Below are 19,722 nucleotides of genomic sequence, written 5' to 3' on the forward strand. Positions count from 1 at the left end.
GCAAAGTATTGGAAGACACAAGATTTACCCACCTTGGAAGAATGGCAGATGAAAGTGATTGACTATATGACATTGGCGGAAATGACGAGCAGAATTCGTGACCAGGGAAAGGAGACTGCGGAAGAAGACTGGAAGAAATTTAAGATTTATCTTAAGAACTATTATAAACTTGATGAAGCTTAGAATGTCGAGATTTTACAGAGAGAAAGGGTTGCAGTAATATAAGATCAGATTAAGAAAGGACTATGATGAATTAGGATGGGAAAGAACATTTATAAGTTGCTATAAAATTTGGACATGAGGATGCAGAAAGGGGAGGTATGGGGAAGTCCGAGGAAAGAAGTTTATGAAAGGATATTTTGAAATTATATTTGTTTGTTTGTCTGTTTTTCTTTTATGTTTGTTTGTTATAAAAACTTTTGTAAAACTAATAAAAATTTTATAAAAAAAAAAAAAACAAAGTGTTGGTGCTGACCTTTAAAGCCCTAAACAGCCTCGGTCCAGTATACCTGAAGGAGCGTCTCCACCCCCATCATTCAGCCCGGACACTGAGATCCAGCACCGAGGGCCTTCTGGCGGTACCCTCATTGCGAGAAGTGAGGCTACAGGGAACCAGGCGCAGGGCCTTCTCGGTAGTGGCGCCCGCCCTGTGGAACGCCCTTCCAGCAGATGTCAAATAGATAAACAACTACCTGACATTCAGAAGACATTTTAAGGCAGCCCTGTTCAGGGAAGTTTTTAGTATTTAATGCTGTATTGTTTTTAACACTGGATTGGGAGCTGCCCATAGTGGCTGGGGAAACTCAGCCAGATGGGTGGGGTATAAATAATAAATTATTATTATTATTATTATTATTCCAATGTATTTCTTATCAATAAGAAAATTCGGCATGGGAAATTTTCATTCGGGGCGGGGGTCTGAGACCCTACTGCAGGGGTCAGCAAACTTTTTCAGCAGGGGGCCGGTCCACTGTCCCTCAGACCTTGTGAGGGGCCGGACTATATTCTGAAAAAGAAAAAAAGTGAAAGAATTCCTCTGCCCCACAAACAACCCAGAGATGCATTTTAAATAAAAGGACACGCTCTACTCATGTAAAAACATGCTGATTCCCGGACCGTCCGCGGGCCGGATTGAGAAGGCGATTGGGCCGGATCCGGTCGCCGGGCCTTAGTTCGCCTACCCATGCCCTACTGCTTCAGAGAATTTCATGTGCAATCATGAGGACTAGAAGCAAATTAAAACCAGTCACACAAAAAGTCGGGAGAAAGTTGAAAGCAGTTGCTGCTGCTGCCGCCCTACCAATCCGCCTTCCGCGCGCTGCTTCGTTCACACGTTCGCGTCCGTCACGCGTCGTTCGCGCCTCCACCTCCTTTCCCTCACGGCGCTGGTTTTTGCATTTGAAAACACGCAAGCGCCGGCCTACCTTGCCTGAGGAGAACCGCGCGCGGCGGTTGGCGGCGAGAAGGGAGGCCTCTCCGTCCTGTCAGAGGAGGCGGAGTGTCGGCCCGGCTCCCGGATTGGCCTGCGAGGCGCCGCGGACCCGGCCTCCCTGCACCCGGGAAGGGCGCCGCGGGGCGGAGCGAGGCCGGGCGGGAGGGCGCTGCTTTCCTCGCCGGCTTGGGAGCTGAAGTGACGCCGACGCCGACGCTTCCTCCTTTCCCTCAGCCTTTGCCCGCCTTCCCGGTCGCTTCCTCTTCCCCCCTCAGGGCCTGAGGTTCGGGGCCGCCGGAGCGCCGCGTGACGACGGGGCGGAGAGGCAGCAGCCGGGTGAGGAATCCGCCGAGGCCTCTGCGGCGAGGGAGGCCGGCCGGGCCTGCGCTTGGCCGAGGCTGGGCTTGAGGGGGCAGCCGGGGTGAGGGGACCTGTCCGACCGACCGACCGACCGGGGAGGGGATGATATGGGGGGGGTCTTCACAGGCCTTAGCCCCCCAGCCTAAACCTGGGACGGGAGGAACGAGGGAAGCCGTGGCGCGACATGGCACATGACAATTTGTATTTTTTATTTTTTGGTTCGACGTGAATTCGGGTGGGGGGAAAGGGGCAGCCCATGACTCGGTTAGCCACCCCCCTCCAAATTAAAGCACACCGCCAGGTTTCAGTTTCTATGATTACATCCTCCCCCCCCCCAAAAAAAAAATCCAAAACTCAATGCCAGGCTTCAGCTTTTATAGTTGCATCCCCGCTTCAAATCCAAAATTCAGGGCCAGGTTTCAGCTTCTGGAATTATTATCCCCCCGAAAAAAGATGCAAAATTCAATGCCAGTCTTCAGCTTCCATAACTTCGCCCCACCCCAATCCAAAATTCAATGCCAGGTCTCAGCTTCTAGAATTACGTGCTCCCTCTCCAAAAAAAATTCCAAAATTCAATGCCAGGTCTCAGCTTCTAGAATTACGTGCTCCCTCTCCCAAAAAAAATTCCAAAATTCAATGCCAGGTCTCAGCTTCTAGAATTACGTGCTCCCTCTCCCCAAAAAAATTCCAAAATTCAATGCCAGGTCTCAGCTTCTAGAATTACGTGCTCCCTCTCAAAAAATAAATAAATCCAAAATTCAATGCCAGGTCTCAGCTTCTAGAATTACGTGCTCCCTCTCCCCCCAAAAATTCCAAAATTCAATGCCAGGTCTCAGCTTCTAGAATTACGTGCTCCCTCTCCAAAAAGATCCAAAATTCAGCTTCTAGAATTACACCCCACCCCCTTCCAAATTAAGTATCAGCTTCCATAATTACAATACCCCCAGAATTCAAAATAATGTGCCACATTTCAACTTTCATAATTGCCCTCCCTAATAATAATAATTCAGTGACGTGTTTCATGGGGCGTAGCCAGGATTTATGTTGCGGGGCAGGCTTCATGTTGGGGGCCCTCCAAACCTCAGTGAAGTATTTTTATTGATTTATGTGACGGGGGGCAGCTGCTGCCCCCCCCCCCGGCTGCACGCATGTTATGTTTCAACTTCCATTAATCCATGTGTTAGTCCTTAAGGAGCTAAAAAAAAAACCCCCACCCCAAATGCTTAATTGTTTCTGGAAGACAAGAAGTAAGAATAATTGTGGACGCGCAGAGTATGTACCACTCTGTTGTTGTTGAGCCTTTCTCTTTCTCTCTCTCTCTGCATCAAAGACTGTGCACCTTGCGACAGAACTGTGAAATTTGGAGGCAGGTAAGGCTGCTATATCTGTGCCTGAGTTGTTGCTCCAGGTTTGCTTTTCTGTTACTATTTCCTTGGGCATATGTGCAATGCAGTGACCGAAACGGAGGGGCTAGGCCTGGGATTAGCAAACTTTTTCAGCAGGGGGCCAGTCCACTGTTCCTCAGACCTTGTGGGATAGGCAGCCTAAGGCCAGGGGGCCGGATGCAGCCCAGTCGTCTTCTCAATCTGGCCCGTGGACGGTCCGGGAATCAGCGTGTTTATATTGCCCCTTTCAAGGTAAAAAATCGTGCTGGGGCTCCTTACAATTGTGCTAAGTAAGCATCAGGCTACTATTTCAGGAACCATCAGCATCATTCAGTGGCGTAGCGTGGGGGGTGCAGGGGGGGCCGGCCGCACCGGGCGCAACATCTGGGGGTTAGGGTTAGGGTGCGCAAATCCACGGGTTAGGGGGCGCAAATTGCTTGCCTTGCCCCGGGTACTGACAGCCCACGCTACGCCACTGGCATCATGGCCCCCTGGACTATTGAGCCGTATCTGACTATCAATTCACCAGCATGCCAGACCCAAAACTGACTAGGATGTGTTTCATAGTGATGGCCAGGTACCTAGGCAGCTTCTCAGGCACTGGACAAGTTCATGGAGAATAAGTCTCAACAGTGGCTATACAGAATCTCCAGGATCAAAGAGTGACAATGTGAGCTGCTGGGGAGCAGCAGTAGGGGATGGCTAATGTCTTCATACCTTGCATGTTGACTTCTGTTGGTTACTGTGGAAAATTGAATGCTGGACTCCATGGACCTTTGGCTTGAGCTAGCAAGGCTCATCTTGTTTAACTATAATAATCTAATGGGGAGTGTCTAGGAAATTTGCATATATTCTAGAATAAAAAAAATAGTAAAAACAACAGCATCAGTAACTTGAAACATAACCACGAGTCAAATGAAATCAAAATTATTTATGAAATCAATATTAAATATAGGCAACACTTAACTTCGAACAGGGAACCAACCATTCAAAAGATCCCCAAAGACTGCTGTGGGTCAAAGGAATAAGATCTGATGCTGGCTTGTGGTACTTCAAATAAAATAAATGAAAATAATAGCATAGGGTTTCTCAGAATTTCTGCAGGACTAGGCCACGATCAAATAGCCTACAAAGAAACAGTAAGAAATGGAGGTAGTAGGAGACCTGTCCCCAGTTCTGCTAAATCCATGAGGTAGAATGATAATAAAACAATAATCATAATTACCTACCAGGATACATGTCCAAGAATAAAATATTTTTAGAACTGAGAGTACTCACTTCTTTCAAAAGAAGATTCACCCCACCCCCAATTCATTCAAAGCATAGTACAGAGTATTGACCAGGCCATGCAACAGCTCTTGGATGCCATTAGCCTTGTGACTTAATATTTCATTTTTGGTTAAACAAATACTGTGTTGTTTCAACACAGACTTGAATGGGTCACAGAGATAAATTCTCTCCTGTTTGGAATGGAGTGAAAAGGTCCATCTCATCTAAAGATCCGTTCGGTGTTTATTAGAGCTCCACCCCTGCAACACTCCATTGTCCAAAAATATAAGGCTTATGTCTCTGTTTCTATGCTTTTTGGCAGGAAGAATGACTCTTGTGCTTCTTAAAACCAACCTTTGGTTGAAACAGGAAGCGGAGCTGTTCCTTCTGTACAGCCCCTCAGAACCCAAAAACTGCCTGAAAAAGTACATAAGTAGCAGTTGATATGCACTGAAGGCCTTAAAGTACAGTGGTACCTCGCAAGATGAAAAACGCGCAAGACGAAATAGTTTTCCATTTTTTGAGTCGTTCCGCAAGACGAATTTCCCTATGGGCTTGCTTCGCAAGACAAAATGTCTTGCGAGTTCTTGCAAGTTTGTTTCCTTTTTCTTAAAGCCGCTAAGCTGTTAATAGCCGCTAAGCCGTTAATAGCTGCTAAGCCGCTAATAGCCGTGCTTCGCAAGACGAAAAAACCGCAAGATGAAGAGACTCGCGGAACAGATTAATTTTGTCTTGCGAGGCACCACTGTATATGCTAGCAAGACCTGCAATGTTTTCACTTTTCCCAATATGTGTTTACAGAGAAATGCACACTGACTTGGGCCAGTCCCAGTTCTATTTCTCAGGCCCCCCCCGTATGTTTTAACAGCATTTACAAGGTTGAAATGCATCCACATTTCTTAAAACACTGATTTCAGCAAACATACAATATTGGATTCTAATAAGTACTTATTAAAGGGATTATCTTTTGAAGCGAACCTAGGAGACTTGCAGGTGCTTAATGATTTAAAATCTGTTTCTTTTTTAGTCCCTTACAATAAAGGATTCTAAAAACTTAATGATTTTTTTCTGTTTTGCTAGAAATGATCAACAAGGAAAGGGTCTCTTGCTAGTTCCTTACACTTGGCAGATACTGCATGGTAGCCATTGTCTCACTGTGCTCCATTCCCATTTCTAAATTTATAACATTTGGTCCTCTTGTTTGTCTAATATGGGTTATACTCCCTCCTTTCAGGGCAGCGACCATATCACCCCTGTTGTTGTGTAGTCCAGTATTATTAAAATTCTTATTTCTGTACATATCTTTTTATGTATTAGCTGTTACGATATTGAAGCAATGCAGCAGCGAGCTACTGCTAGCTTGAAAGCAAAACATAATGGGAATGTTGGGACTGTTCCGTGGGAAACAGAGGGACAGTCTATTCACAGTGCAAAGGGCACCGGAATTAGCTCAGAGTGTAATATGAGCTGTACAGGAAGTACAGGAGGAGTTTGTCTCTCGGCTGTTGGAGTTTGAAGAAAGCAGTCATGTTTTCTGTAACGCTGCAAAGACAGAAATAAAGGCATGTAAATATGTTTCTGTCTATCTCTTTCCCCTGCCTGGGGGGGGGGCAGGAAAGAGGAGTGTGTTCTTCTCACGCTGAGAAGGATCTCTGCCTGGATCTTGCCGGGAAAGCAGACAGGGAGGTAAACAGGAGACCAAGCCGGGTGCCTGGGAGAGTTGCCAGTTTCTCCTGATAAAGGCTTGATTTCCAACATTAGCTCAGTTGAGAAAACAAAAGTGAATGAACTGTTGCTTTTTTGTTGGTGATCACACCTATCTTTTTTACTTCTAGTCCAAGCAAGCATATCATAATGGCAGCAGATTCTATGGAAATTGATGATGCTTTGTACAGGTAAGTAATTTAGCAACATAGTGAAGCGTACGAGATTCATAATAGTACTAATGATGGATTTGGCTTGTTTTCGCCAAAGTTCAAATACTAGTGGTTCCTGATGTATGGAACACACCATAGCTGCCATGACTCTTGATCTTCAATGGGGTTTAGCTATTGCCAACTTGCTATTACATACAGTTGAATAGTCTATATTGGCACAACTGAAAAGCCTTTGTTGCAGTGACTGAAGAGCAAATTCAAATAGCATTTGGGAAATAGGTGCTGATTATGTGATAACTGTCAAATCTTGGGCAAATCTTTTATACTGAGTTTAAAGAACAATGCATAATCTCATCTAAAACTATGTTTAAGGAAACCCATTAATTATTTTCTGTACTTGACTTAAGTGGCATTTTCTTTAGATTAGAATGCCTTTATCATCATGTGCCGAAACAGTGGCCTAGCTTGGAAATTAAAAATGACAATGTTCTTGGCCACCATCATAGATTACTTTTGCTGTAATCCTCCACACAGACTGCTTGAATCCCATTTCATCTGGATGCAGGATTACAGCCTTTGTGCTTAGTGCTCTCATGAGTAGGAATACAAAAGAAAGGCAAATGTTCTGAAAATCATGTTACTGCAGTATACATTTGTAGTATACTGTATGTTGAAAGTACCAGTGGTAATGCTTTTTTTGTGTTGAAACTCTGTACCCTGCAGATAATAGGCAATATCCAAATTTTGCTATTTCATAGTGATTTCCTGATGTCCACTAGGATCCTCTTTGTTAAGTAGTCCCATCTGTAGAAGGGATCATGCCACTGAATTGTTATTTTATGGCTATTTACTCCTTTTTTCTTTTCTTGATTTCACATAGTCGGCAGAGGTATGTTCTTGGAGACACAGCAATGCAGAAGATGGCTCAGTCCCATGTGTTCCTGAGTGGAATGGGTGGGCTTGGAGTGGAGATAGGTAATTTAAGAAATACAGTTTTTCTCCCTGTTGTATGTTTTATAAAGATAAAATTTTCATATTAAAATGTGCATAAATTTATGGTGTACTAAGTTTTACGTCTTTAATGAATGTTGTTTTGACTTTTGGATTTGTTTATATGGCTGATATCTTTGTTACAGATTATAATGAAAGTGGAATTGCATAGAATTTCTGTAGCTTCTCTTTTAACAGTTGTGTAATTCATAGGGATGGGATTGAGAAGGAATTACTGTTTTTTGAAGATCATGGAGCAGTTAAAAAATTGAACTATTGCCAAAGAGGCTTGATGAAAATTAATCTAATAAATTAACTTTATAATATTCATCTTTTTCAGCTAAGAACATAGTTCTTGCAGGAATAAAGGTAAAGAGAATGATTTTTTTCTAAGTAAATTTTGTTTTAAAATTAGAATGTTTCCTCAAATAACTGATGATACTTTCGTAGATTTCAGTCATTGCAATTTCCCTAGTGAAATGTTATTAACACAAGTTTCCTAAATGTGGCATGCCATCTGATTTGACTGTAGTGCTGGAGTGTCCAAGATGAAATACTGTATGTTTTCTGTGGGAAGAATAGCTGTGCATGTGCCACCATCTAAGCACTGGCATGCTAGAGGATAGGACTGTTCTCTGCTCTCCAAGAGCCATTATGGGTTTTTGTTTTCCATTGACTTCAAGAATTCCATCTTGATAGTTCTACTTTAAAAACAACTGAAATACAGTGACTATTTTTAGGCATTTTGGTTCTATTAGGTGGCAACTAAAACTCTGGTAAAGGACCTCAAATATTATTTAAAAAAATCAATACCTGCAGTATATGGGATCTTTTAAAGCATTTAGAACCATAAGCTACTTTTTGTAGTGTTGTATGGGACGCGGGTGGCGCTGTGGGTAAAACCTCAGTGCCTAGGATTTGCTGATCGCATGTTCGGCGGTTCGAATCCCCACGGCGGGGTGCGCTCCCGTTGCTCGGTCCCAGCGCCTGCCAACCTAGCAGTTCGAAAGCACATCAAAGTGAAAGTAGATAAATAGGGACCGCTTACTAGCGGGAAGGTAAACGGCGTTTCCGTGTGCTGCGCTGGCTCGCCAGATGCAGCTTATCACGCTGGCCACGTGACCCAGAAGTGTCCTCGGGCAGCGCTGGCCCCCGGCCTCTTAAGCGAGATGGGCGCGCAACCCCAGAGTCGGACACGACTGGCCCATACGGGCAGGGGTACCTTTACCTATATGTGCTGGCATGGGTAAAAAACACAATCAGAGATGTGAAGAGCAAGGACAGTCCAGAATAGAAGAAAATGGTCCTGTCTGGGGACAGTGGAAAGTGTTTGCTCTTCCAAAACTTCTGTGGGATTCAGTAATATATTCTCAATATTCCTCAGCACCAGAAGTCTTCATTTAGGATTTCTGCATTTTAAATTTGGTCACTGCATTTCAGTGTCCTTTGCGGTGCTGAATGAATCCTCCCTCCAATGGTGCTTCACTACGTACTTTTGCAAATTAATTTTTGTTGCTAGATAACAGTGTCCCTTCACTGTAAAACAAATGAAATGCCTAGGTTGGCCCTATGCTATAAACTTGATAAATTTACATGCCTCGTAACCACAGTGTACAAAACATTTATATAATTGCCACTTTGAATATATTTTAATCTTGTATCCCTTATCCTTTCCGAAGGCTCTTACCATCCATGATACCAAGCAATGCAAGACGTGGGATTTAGGAACAAACTTTTTTGTTCGTGAAGATGATGTTCTAAATTTAAGAAACAGGTGTGTGTACAATTCTTCACAAATACTGTAAGCTTTTAAAGGTTTTTGTCTGACTTTATACCAGTTTTAAGTACATTATTATTATTATTATTATTATTAGTCACTTTCAGAGTCTGTGTTTTCAGAAAAATTGGATTGATTCCTGTTAGCTTTTTGCAACAGAGAAGCTGGAATTGCAGTTATCTTTCATCGATTTTTTTAAAAAGAATGAGTACAATTATCCTGCAGAATTGTTGTATTCTTTTGTGTGAAGGAGTAAACCCCCCTTATCTGTGCTGAATAGACGATATGTGGGAGCCAAGGATATACAGTAGCTGCTTATTTTTTAGTTCTACTGTTTTACATTAGTAGTTTGTAACTAATATGGATCCCTTTATCAGTTGAAAGCAATATCAAAGGAAAGCAACATGATACAAAATGCTTTAACCAATTTACTTTTACATATAATCTAGTGCTTTAAAAAACCCCCACAATACTATGATAAAATTATTAGTATCATAAACATTGTTTGACAGAATGATATGCTTAAAATTGTGGTCACCACTATATATGGTAAATAATATTTCCAGTTGATGGATGTTGTTTCAGCCTTGTGGTCTTTCTCTAGTGGCATCAATGTTGCAAATAGTGGGTTAAGAACAACAAAAGTGTGACAGGGCATTTCAGGCTTTCATAGATTGAGAGTTGTATCCTTCAAGGATATTGTCCTCTGTTAAGATTCACTGCATGAAACAATACATTTCTGTGGGGGGAAAACTTTACAGCACACATAACTACAATATTTCCTCAGTGAAACATTTTCTTGAGTAGATAATGCATTTATACCTAAGTTAGAGTGTGAAATATCTTTCAGAGGGACAGATTTGACTTTAACAAAGCTAAGTTCTGTGTGAAGTCTGCAATTAAAATGATGGTCGGTGACAGATCACAGTTGCACATTTAACTTGACCTTTGTAGTTAACAGTTGAATCAGAAGCACAGGTTACTTAAGTAAAACCTTAGCTTAACCAGCTGGTGTTGGCTAAGTTAGATCATCTTGGTCAATGATGATGGGAGTTATACTCTAAGAACCTGTGGAGCGCCCCACTTTGGTTGCCCCTATGTAAAATCATTTCCTCAGTGAAACATTTTCTTCAGTAGATAATGCTGAACTCTAAATCATTAGAGTTTTCAAAATCATGTGATCGAAGTTACATACATACATACTGAGTTCACCCAGTTTTATAAATAAGTGGTTGTCTGGTAGGTAATAACTCAACCAGGTAGGGATGTTTTCCTAATTTGGATGATTGGTACTTTTCAAGCTTCCAGAAAGTTGGTGTACTAATCATGGCTAACTTGAACATTTATGTTAGCAGGTGCTCTAGTAATGTTTGGTGCCATATTTGAAAGGCTGAACTTAAAAGTATAACCTATGCAACCTTAATGCATATAACCTATAATGCAACTGGAAAATGTATTTCAGAGGTGAGGCATCACTTCATCACATTGCAGAGCTGAACCCATATGTCCAGGTGATGTCATCAACTGCCCCTTTAAATGAAGTTACAGACATCTCTTTCCTCAGACAGTACCAGGTACGTGGCATGTATTTGAAACATCTGCCCTCTTTTCAGCGGTCTGCAAATTTTGGCTGTTTTTGGTAGCCAATCATTATTTGTGACTATTCCTGACTTTCCTCAACCTTCCCAGAGTCCCTTTACAAAATACTTGAGAAAGGGGTGGGTTCACTATCTCACTTTATTGGGAGGGATTTGAAGGTACTTAAAGGTAGAAGCAAGAGAACCTACCCCATCTCCATCTTACAGAGGACTTGCAGGTGGTGATGGATGAGTGGAATAATTCTTTCACTTAGTGGGGTAGTCTGAAGGTGTTTAGAGGCAAGAGGAATTTTTGTAGCTTTTGCATGGGCACAAACTGAGATACTAACCCTTCCCTCAAGTCCTTTAGCTGCACCTTGGTTGAGCAGAACAAGCGAAGCACCTGTCTAGGTGGGAGAGAGATACCAAGGCTAAGAGAAGCTGGAAAGCTTGTTCTGATGGCTCATAGTTCAGTGTCAGAAATGTGCAAATCCTTGTGGCTGTGACTATATAACAGGCTTCCTCAGCCTTGGCCCTCCAGATGTTTTTGGCCTGCAACTCCTATGATCCCTAGCTAGCAGGACCAGTGGTCAGAGATGAAGGGAATTGTAGTCTCAAAACATCTGGAGGGCCAGGGTTGATGAAGCCTGCTATATAACTTACCATTTGAAGAAACTTGAATATTTGGCTAGTAAGTCCATCGCCTTTGATAACTTAGAATTTATCTCTGGGTTTTTTCTTTCAAAAGTGTGTCATAGTAACTGAGATGAAGCTGTCACTACAGAAGAAGATAAATGACTTTTGCCGTGCGCAACACCCACCTATTAAGGTAATGCAAAACAGTGACAATGTAATATATTGACCCAAAATGGCCATGTCCATTACTTTTGAGAACTTCCACATATCTGTTACAAGGCTAAATTATTTCCACGCAGACACTGTTATAACTTGGTGCTGTTCCTTGTTCTGTTCCTGGATATGCCTGTGCCAAATGCCCATGAAGAACTAAGTTATTAGTTTGCTCCTAGAGGTTGGAACCCTTTAGAGTACAGTAGAACTGAGTAGTGAGAACAAAATGAAGGTATCTGAGGAGTTTCTGGCTGCATTTGTGTTGAGTACAGTGGTGCCCCGCAAGACGAATGCCTCGCAAGACGGAAAACCCGCAAGACGAAAGGGTTTTCTGTTTTGGAGGCGCTTCGCAAGATGAATTTCCCTATGGGCTTGCTTCGCAAGACGAAAGCCCTTAGGGAAATCTCCGGGCACCTGTTTTAAATTGCTGGCGGTCGGGAGCAAAGACTTTCGCCCACAGGTCCTGGACCTCTTCTGAAGGCCGGCGGGGGGCAAAAGTCTTTGCTCCCCCCGCCTGCCTTCCCGGGACAGCGGAGACTTCTCCGCTGCCCCGAGCGATCTTAAAATGCTGGCGGGCGGGAGCGAACGCTTCGCTCCCGCCCGCCAGCATTTTAAAATCGCCCCGGGACAGCAGGGGCTTTTAAAATGCTGGCGTTCGGCAGCAAAGCCCTCCTGTCCCCGGAGCTTGCGGGGCGGGAGGTGGGAAGAAGGGCTTTTCTTCCCACCACCAGCCTTCAGAACAGCCTTCTGAAGGCTGGCAGTGGGAAGAAAAGCCCTTGTCGTCCCCCCCCCCCCAGCCTTCAGAAGAGGTCGGGGGACAGACTGTCCCCGGACCTGGTCTGAAGGCGGTTTCCCTAGGAACGCATTAATTGATTTTCAATGCATTCCTATGGGAAACCGTGCATCGCAAGACGAAAAACTCGCAAGAAGAAAAAACTTGCGGAACGAATTAATTTCGTCTTGCGAGGCACCACTGTATATAGAATCCAGGTGCCGGGCACTTAGAGGTCACACAGCTCCAGGCGTTCCTGGATGATACTGCTCACATTAATCTGTTTTAATCCAGTTTAAGGCTGGAGTTCAGTAAGAAACAGGTTCCATTGTGTTGACATAGAAGTATTCCATACCACTGACCATGGGATTGTTCTGGACCAACTCGCTGAATTGCTGAATTGCTGGCTGGGTTTGGTATTCAGTTGGTTGGGAGCTCGTATAACTTAAAGCTCCCAGGCAAAATATTCGTGGGTAGCTTGTTTGACCTGGGATGTGATTTGATCCTGTTCTGATTAGGGTTACATTCCCTCTCAAAGATCAGGCTTGTCTTTGGAGACCCAAGTGGCTTTGGTGGCACAAACTTCCTTTCAACACACCTAAACCTAATCTGCCAGCTCCAATCCCTCCTGGACAGAGAGTTTCTGTCCACAGTTAATCCGTGCTCTGGGAGCATCTTGTTTGAATTGTTGCAGTTGCTGTATGTGTGTCTGCTTTTGTTGGAAGCTACAGTTAGTGCAAAATAAATATGCTAGAATGCTCCCATGCCCAGTCAGCAGATCTCATCAGTTTTAAAATAACTACACTAACTCCCAGTCAGTTTCTGGGCACAGTTCAAAGTGCTGATTTTAACTTTTATAGCGCTCTAAGTGGCTGAGGACCTTGGTACCTAAAGGACAATCTCCTTCAACATGAACCAGCCACCTTTTATCAAGCGGCTGGAATGCTGTATTAAAATCCTTATACAAAAAGAAACCCCATGGTTTTTGGGGACCACACCAGGTAATATGCTGGACAGAGCAGAATAATGGGCTGGTAGAGAATAAACCCACAAGGAACATAATTCACTTAAAAATAAATTTATTTAAGGAAATTGGAATATATATATGGCATTTAAAATTAAGGGAAGAAAACATAAAATGGCAAAATACATAATGTAGAAAAGACAAGCTTGTTTAGGCGTGTTATCCTTTATTTGACTCTATATAGCAGATGTAATGGCTACCAGGCTTCTTCAAATCTTATATAATCTTTTTGTTAAAATAGAGAGAGCTCTGTTGTTCTGCGGTAAAGTGGCAAGGAGAAGCAGAAAGTTATACGCCATGGTAAATTCACACCAACTGGAAGTTTTCCAAACAAAGGCAACCTTTACTTTTGAATTGTCCATTTTTTCTCCTTGTAATCAAAAACTGATAACAGTCAGGATGAGTAAAACACTGCATTTTAGTCAATGGAAGAAAGGGTTGGTAATTTTTTGACTCTTGGAAGAGGAAGCAGATAAAATTTTCAAACCTCATGCAAATGCAGGGAAGAGACAATTACACGCTGATTGTATGTCCTCAAATATATACTTTAGTACCTGTATGAGGTGGAGATTTCCCTACTGGAAATTGTACACTTAATGCAGTCAAACCAATGTTTGGGAAGGAAGAATCATTTGGGGACTATCCTCTTAAATTTTATCTCTTTGCTTTGAATTAAGATTGTGAAATTTATTTAACTTGTCTTTCGTATAGTTTATAAGTGCAGATGTATACGGGATATGGGCACGTCTGTTTTGTGACTTTGGTGATGAATTTGAAGTCCTGGACACCACAGGTGAAGAGCCAAAAGAAATCTTCATTTCAAACATATCTCAGGTGAGGACAATAGCAAGGTTTACTATATCAGTCCAGTTTGAGAGTCCAGTGTATTCTGAGGAAGCTAGTGTGGTGGGGTTTAGTTAGCCCAACAGTTTTTGAACTTAAAAAAGTATGCCATCAGTTTGCCATTAACTTACGTATAACAGAATTATAGGAACTACCTAAGCGTAGCTGCAATAATTCATGAGTTGTGAATTATGTGTTACAGAACTTGCAACTGTAGCACATGCTACTCTGGCAGCATAGGCACAATTACAGCTTTTCCCAAGTGTATGAATTGGGCAAGCGAAAAGGGTATATGAGGCAAATCATTACTGTGATTTTATTTTGTTGTATCATCAACAGAGAAAACACGTACCCTTTTCTTGGTGCCAGAAGTGACTGGCCCTACCAGTTCTGTGACTCCCTTTCTTGATACTCCAGAACTATGTACGCTATGACTCAAACCCAGGGCTTCATCTACTCTGCTAAGAATATACTTTTTGGGTGGGTTCAGCTAAGAAACTACACATGCATTTAAATAGGTACTGTCTATTGTATTTGAAACATAACAGTACACCGTTGGCTTCTGGTCATTTATTTGGAAATACAGGTAGTGAGCATCTGGTCATAGATGTCCACACCACCTTTAGTTTTATGTATAATAAAGAACTGTTTCAGGTTTGGGTGTCTGAGGTTGTTGCATCTTTATGGATTGAAGAAAGGAGAATATTTGTCCTTTTAAATATATAACTTAAAAGAGTGAAACTTTTTGAAAATGAAAAACAATGCTATTGCCAGTTTAGATTCTGGCACACAAGTGAATTTTTGGCAGTATCTATGCTGCAGTTGCAATGATTTTCAATCTGTGTATTTGTAGGAGTCAAGAAAATGTTTGTGTGGCAATGTCTAGCAATCATTTCTTCCCCATACTGATTTTTGGTGTGTTACAATTTCAGTCCAATCCTGGTATTGTCACTTGCCTTGATAATAACCCTCATAAGCTTGAAACGGGACAGTTTGTAACTTTCCGGGAAGTTAATGGAATGCAGTGTTTAAATGGATCCACGCATCAAATAACTGGTAAGCCATGTTTTGTATAGCTTTCCTGCTAGTGCGAAGCCACTGCTTTCCAAATTGATAGAAATGCATTTTCCTTTCATGTTGTTCTGCTGTGTGCGCTGCCTTAACTCTGTTGCTGCCAGTTCACAACATTGTTGTTCAGCATTGCTCCATAGTTGGGAGACATGGCTTGAAACTCCCTTTAGAAATGTCTGCATTAAATATTGAACTCGGGCTTTTAAATAGAGGGCAGAACTTCAGCAACTTGCTTAAGCTTCTCCCCATGACTAGCAGGAGTTAAATATAGTGGTACCTCGGGTTAAGTACTTAATTCGTTCCGGAGGTCCGTTCTTAACCTGAAACTGTTCTTAACCTGAAGCACCACTTTAGCTAATGGGACCTCCTGGTGCCGCCGGAGCACGATTTCTGTTCTCATCCTGAAGCAAAGTTCTTAACCTGAAGCACTATTATTTCTGGGTTAGCAGAGTCTGTAACCTGAAGTGTATGTAACCCGAGGTACCACTGTACATTGTAGAAATGTGCTTGCTTTGCATAATCCTGGAATTGTAGATTTGGAAGGGACCCTGAGGTCTAGCATCTAGAGCAACCCCCTCTAATGCAGAAATCTCAATTAAAGCATCCATGGCAGATGGCTATCCAACCTCTCCTTAAAAGCCTCCAATGAAGGAGAGTCCACCACCTAAGAGAATTGTACATGTTTAGTGTTAACTCTTTGAAAGTCAATTAGGTTTGCAGATCCTGTATAAAATCAAAAGTGTTTTTCTGCTCTTTCTGTAGTTCTGCTTTATTTAACTACCTTGTTAACAGCGATTTACACTTTCTCCTCTCTTACAGTGGTATCACCTTATTCTTTTAGCATTGGCAATACGGTGGATATGGAACCTTACTTACATGGTGGCATAGCTATCCAAATAAAGACACCTAAGATATTCCATTTTGTAAGTATCCTGCATAAAGACAACAGTCAGCAGTGATCACCTCTAGAAATCATTGAAGCTTGGTGCTCAGGCCAGAGATCTGACTTGTTGAATAAAAATATTATTTAGCCCTTCTCCATATGAGGCACCTGTATAACTTGATCTCGAAAGGGCAAGGTTATGTTAAAATGTCAGAACATAAAATCAGGGATACATAAATTCACTTACCACCCCACCTTCTTACTATGGTGAACGTCTCTCGTTTCTTCTAGTGGTTGTGCTGTACTTCAAAGGGGTTTGCAGTACATTGGATGTATAACTACAGGGACAGTTCTTCTCCCTTGATTCTGATTTTGTCTTGAGCTTTGGAGGTGTTTGAAGCCCCTTGATTCAAGGAAGTAGTCTACACATCTTTTGCTTCGCCTTTGCCTCAGAGTACCTGTAGGGCACAACACAAGGTCACACATTTTTAAGTTGCACATTTAAGCATTGTAACTTGGAACATGATGTGTTCCAAACTCCTTTTGTCCCCACTGCAATGTTTTCTACAAGTTTTGCTCTTTACGTTCTCCTGTACCATGGCACCTATTCACTTACTATACATAGCAGAGAGTAAAAGGGTGCATTCATTGTGATGGAGGCTAAACCCATCCCTTGCTCCTAGTGAGATTTGTATCTGTGTTGAAGAGGTAGGTTTTCCTCTCCCCAACAGTCTTTCCATGATGACTCCCATTTCTGGTTTATTTTTTGAATTGTATCTACAGTTACACCCTGCTAAAGTTTGCAAGCTAATCTTGGGAAGGTTTGGGAAATTTTAAAGATGCTTGCATGTACTTTGCTTTCTTCTGTTCTAAAGTGCGTGCAAATTGATTTTTTTAACTTTTAGCAACCGCTGGAGAAGCAGTTGATTAACCCAACATGCCTCGTTGCAGATTTCAGCAAGCCTGAGGTTGGTTTTCCTTTGTTTTGTTTTTAATATGACACTTTGATGTTTAAATATTGTATACTGCATTTGTTTCCCCCTTAAGGCCTTAGTGGCTCTTGTTCTTGCTGTAACAAGCTAATGCAATCCTTAGAGCAGAGCTTTCCTAACCTTTCATGCTGGTAACATGCTTTTTAGACATGCATCATTTCGTGAGTTTTACTAGCAAAGTGGAGGCTAAACTAACCCCTTTCCATCCCTGGGAGCAGCGTGGGGAGCATTCACGCGACACACACACTGCAGACGACACACTAATGTGTCATGACACAGTTTGGAAAGTTTTGCCTTGGAGTATACAGACTTCTTCTTATGTGATTGCTCTGCATATTACTGATCATCCACTATTTTCTCTTCCTTGCAGGCCCCTCTGCAAATTCACATTGCCATGCTTGCCTTGAATCAGTTCCAAGAGAGTTTTGCTCGTATGCCGACAATTGGGTAACGTATCTGTACCACAGCTGCACAAAGTTTGGGTTGTTGGGTACACTGTTAATATAGTTAGAGGTGGAGAGATTGTTATCGATAGCAGTTTAAACTGTAACTCATCAGGTTATTTAATTAACTGAGTTGCATTCCCTTGCACAGTTCAACTGTTTACAAATCACTTGGGCTTTGTGGGATTTAATCTGCCTAAATGTTTGCAGAATTGAGACCATGATTTTCTTATCCCTGCTACTTGGGAAAGTCACGGACAGAGAATCAATTTGTTATGTCGGTTGTACAAGAAACTTCAACTGTTGTCTTTTTGAGGACAGACTATTATGTATTCATATAACATTTAAGACTCTCCACTGCTTCACGGCCATGAATTGGAACTATTGTCCACAATATGGTATGTGTTTGGGGATTAAAGAGATATTAAAGTGGAGCGGGGGCTTGGCTAAAACCACCTTGTGAGTTCTTCTATTTTATGTATTTATTTAGGAGAATTTATACCCCACTTACTAACTGAAGTTCTCAAGGCACCTTGCAATATATTTAAAACACAATAAAATAGACAGTGATACAACAGTCATAGAGCAAGGGGAAAGTGTGTGCAAGTCCCCCCTTCATTTGTTTTCCAATGTTCCAACAAATACAGCTGAATCTCCTGGCTGTTGAAGCAACTAAATGTCATTCTCACATAGGCCAGGACTTTCTCCCAGCTCTGGTAGCAGATATAAGAGGTGCTGCGTGGAGCAGAGATGCTATGCTTTTTGTTTGGGTTTCAGGTGCCTTCAGGATGCTGAAGAGATGCTGAAGATGGCAGTGTCCATAAGTAAAACATTGGAAGGCAAAGTGAGTAATTTCGTGCTATCCAGCATATTCACCTGTGATTGTAGTATGCATGGTGCATTTAAATGTTGAACTGAACTTTGTGAGATCCCTCATCGTCTTCAGTTTTCTGCTGTAGTTGGTCTCTGCTGGCTCTCTTGTATGTTTTACATTTATATCTTTTATCACCTGAGCATCTTTGTGATGCATTATAGTACCTTGTTTTGCATCAGTCAAAAGCTGTCATGCATGGAAACTGTTCAGAAATGTAATTAAGACCATTGCTCAGCTCTCCCAAAAGTATTACACAGCTTTCCATGGTTGCTTCAGCTTAGCTTTCTTAGTGAGCATTCTGTTGAGAATTTGTATTTCAAAAGAGGGACATGCCATCTAAATCTGTCTTTTACTTTTTTATTTTTATCCCCCCCCCACTATATAGGAAACGTTAATATTGACCAATGAAACTTATGCATGACTCAAACTCTTAATGTCTTACACACTCATCTTACTACTAAAACACACATACATATTATGAATGAATGAGCAACTATTCTCCTTATTTTATCCTCAGAACAGCCCTGTGAGGTTATGTGGCTTCTCATTTAAAAATGGGCACAATTGTTGGGATTGTGTTGTTATCGTCACTGTGTGACACTATGATGTGAAACAACTCTATTAAATTTTCGGATTTTAATGTATAGTCTACATAAAGGTTTACTCAATTCTTTTTTAATTTGCATTTTCAAAAAGAGGAACAGAGAGCATATTTAACCCCCCTCCCCTCCCTCATCTCACTTACAACTTCATACCAAATACAGCATGTATACATACACCATATGACTTCCCTTCCATGAGTTTCCTGGTTCCTTTCGCTTTTATACTACTTTTCTGTAAGCGCTGTTTTTACATCAGTAGTAAGCTGAAATTGCCCAAGCTTTTCAAGACAAATTTTGAGCAACAGTTTGAAAGAATAGAAGGATTATAATCCGGTGAGGGTTATGTAAACAAAAATGTAGCTTTGCTGATGTTTTCCTGTTAGCTGTTTCTTGCTTTCAAGGAGCTCTTGTTCCAACATTTTTCATGCAAAAATGTATTCTAGGCTAACAGACCATGTTGGAGGATAATTTTTGTTTTCTAGGGCTGCCATGGCTACCTCATGCAGTGAGAAGCTCAGTTACCAGTTTGTGATTGCCCTAATCAAAGGGACAGAAGCTGAGAACTGAATTTTAATTGAGAAACAGCTCTTACCTCTAATGTGCTTTACTTCCCATGTTTACTGTGCACCAATTTACCAAGTCAGCAACCTACTAATTTTAAAGAATTCAACGCTATTTGTATACAAACTTTGTTCTTACTTT

General features: G+C 41.9%; 1 protein-coding gene across 1 annotated transcript in view; it reads left to right on the plus strand.

Moving 5' to 3' along the window:
- The first annotated feature begins 3,010 nt into the window (after window positions 1–3,010).
- UBA6 (ubiquitin like modifier activating enzyme 6) overlaps window positions 3,011–19,722 on the plus strand; it is a 40,241-nt gene continuing 23,529 nt past the window's right edge. Inside the window, exons 1-13 of the mRNA XM_082195393.1 lie at window positions 3,011–3,162; window positions 6,282–6,341; window positions 7,204–7,298; window positions 7,654–7,682; window positions 8,993–9,087; window positions 10,553–10,664; window positions 11,416–11,496; window positions 14,024–14,146; window positions 15,088–15,211; window positions 16,046–16,149; window positions 17,015–17,077; window positions 17,472–17,548; window positions 18,322–18,388. Coding sequence (XP_082051519.1) covers window positions 6,301–6,341; window positions 7,204–7,298; window positions 7,654–7,682; window positions 8,993–9,087; window positions 10,553–10,664; window positions 11,416–11,496; window positions 14,024–14,146; window positions 15,088–15,211; window positions 16,046–16,149; window positions 17,015–17,077; window positions 17,472–17,548; window positions 18,322–18,388 — 1,011 coding nt within the window. The 5' untranslated portion in view covers window positions 3,011–3,162; window positions 6,282–6,300. The remainder of the gene's footprint in view (window positions 3,163–6,281; window positions 6,342–7,203; window positions 7,299–7,653; window positions 7,683–8,992; window positions 9,088–10,552; window positions 10,665–11,415; window positions 11,497–14,023; window positions 14,147–15,087; window positions 15,212–16,045; window positions 16,150–17,014; window positions 17,078–17,471; window positions 17,549–18,321; window positions 18,389–19,722) is intronic.

Source organism: Podarcis vaucheri (assembly GCF_965113315.1).
Source record: "Podarcis vaucheri genome assembly, chromosome: 13".
In the NCBI taxonomy this organism is placed as follows: Eukaryota; Metazoa; Chordata; class Lepidosauria; order Squamata; family Lacertidae; genus Podarcis; species Podarcis vaucheri.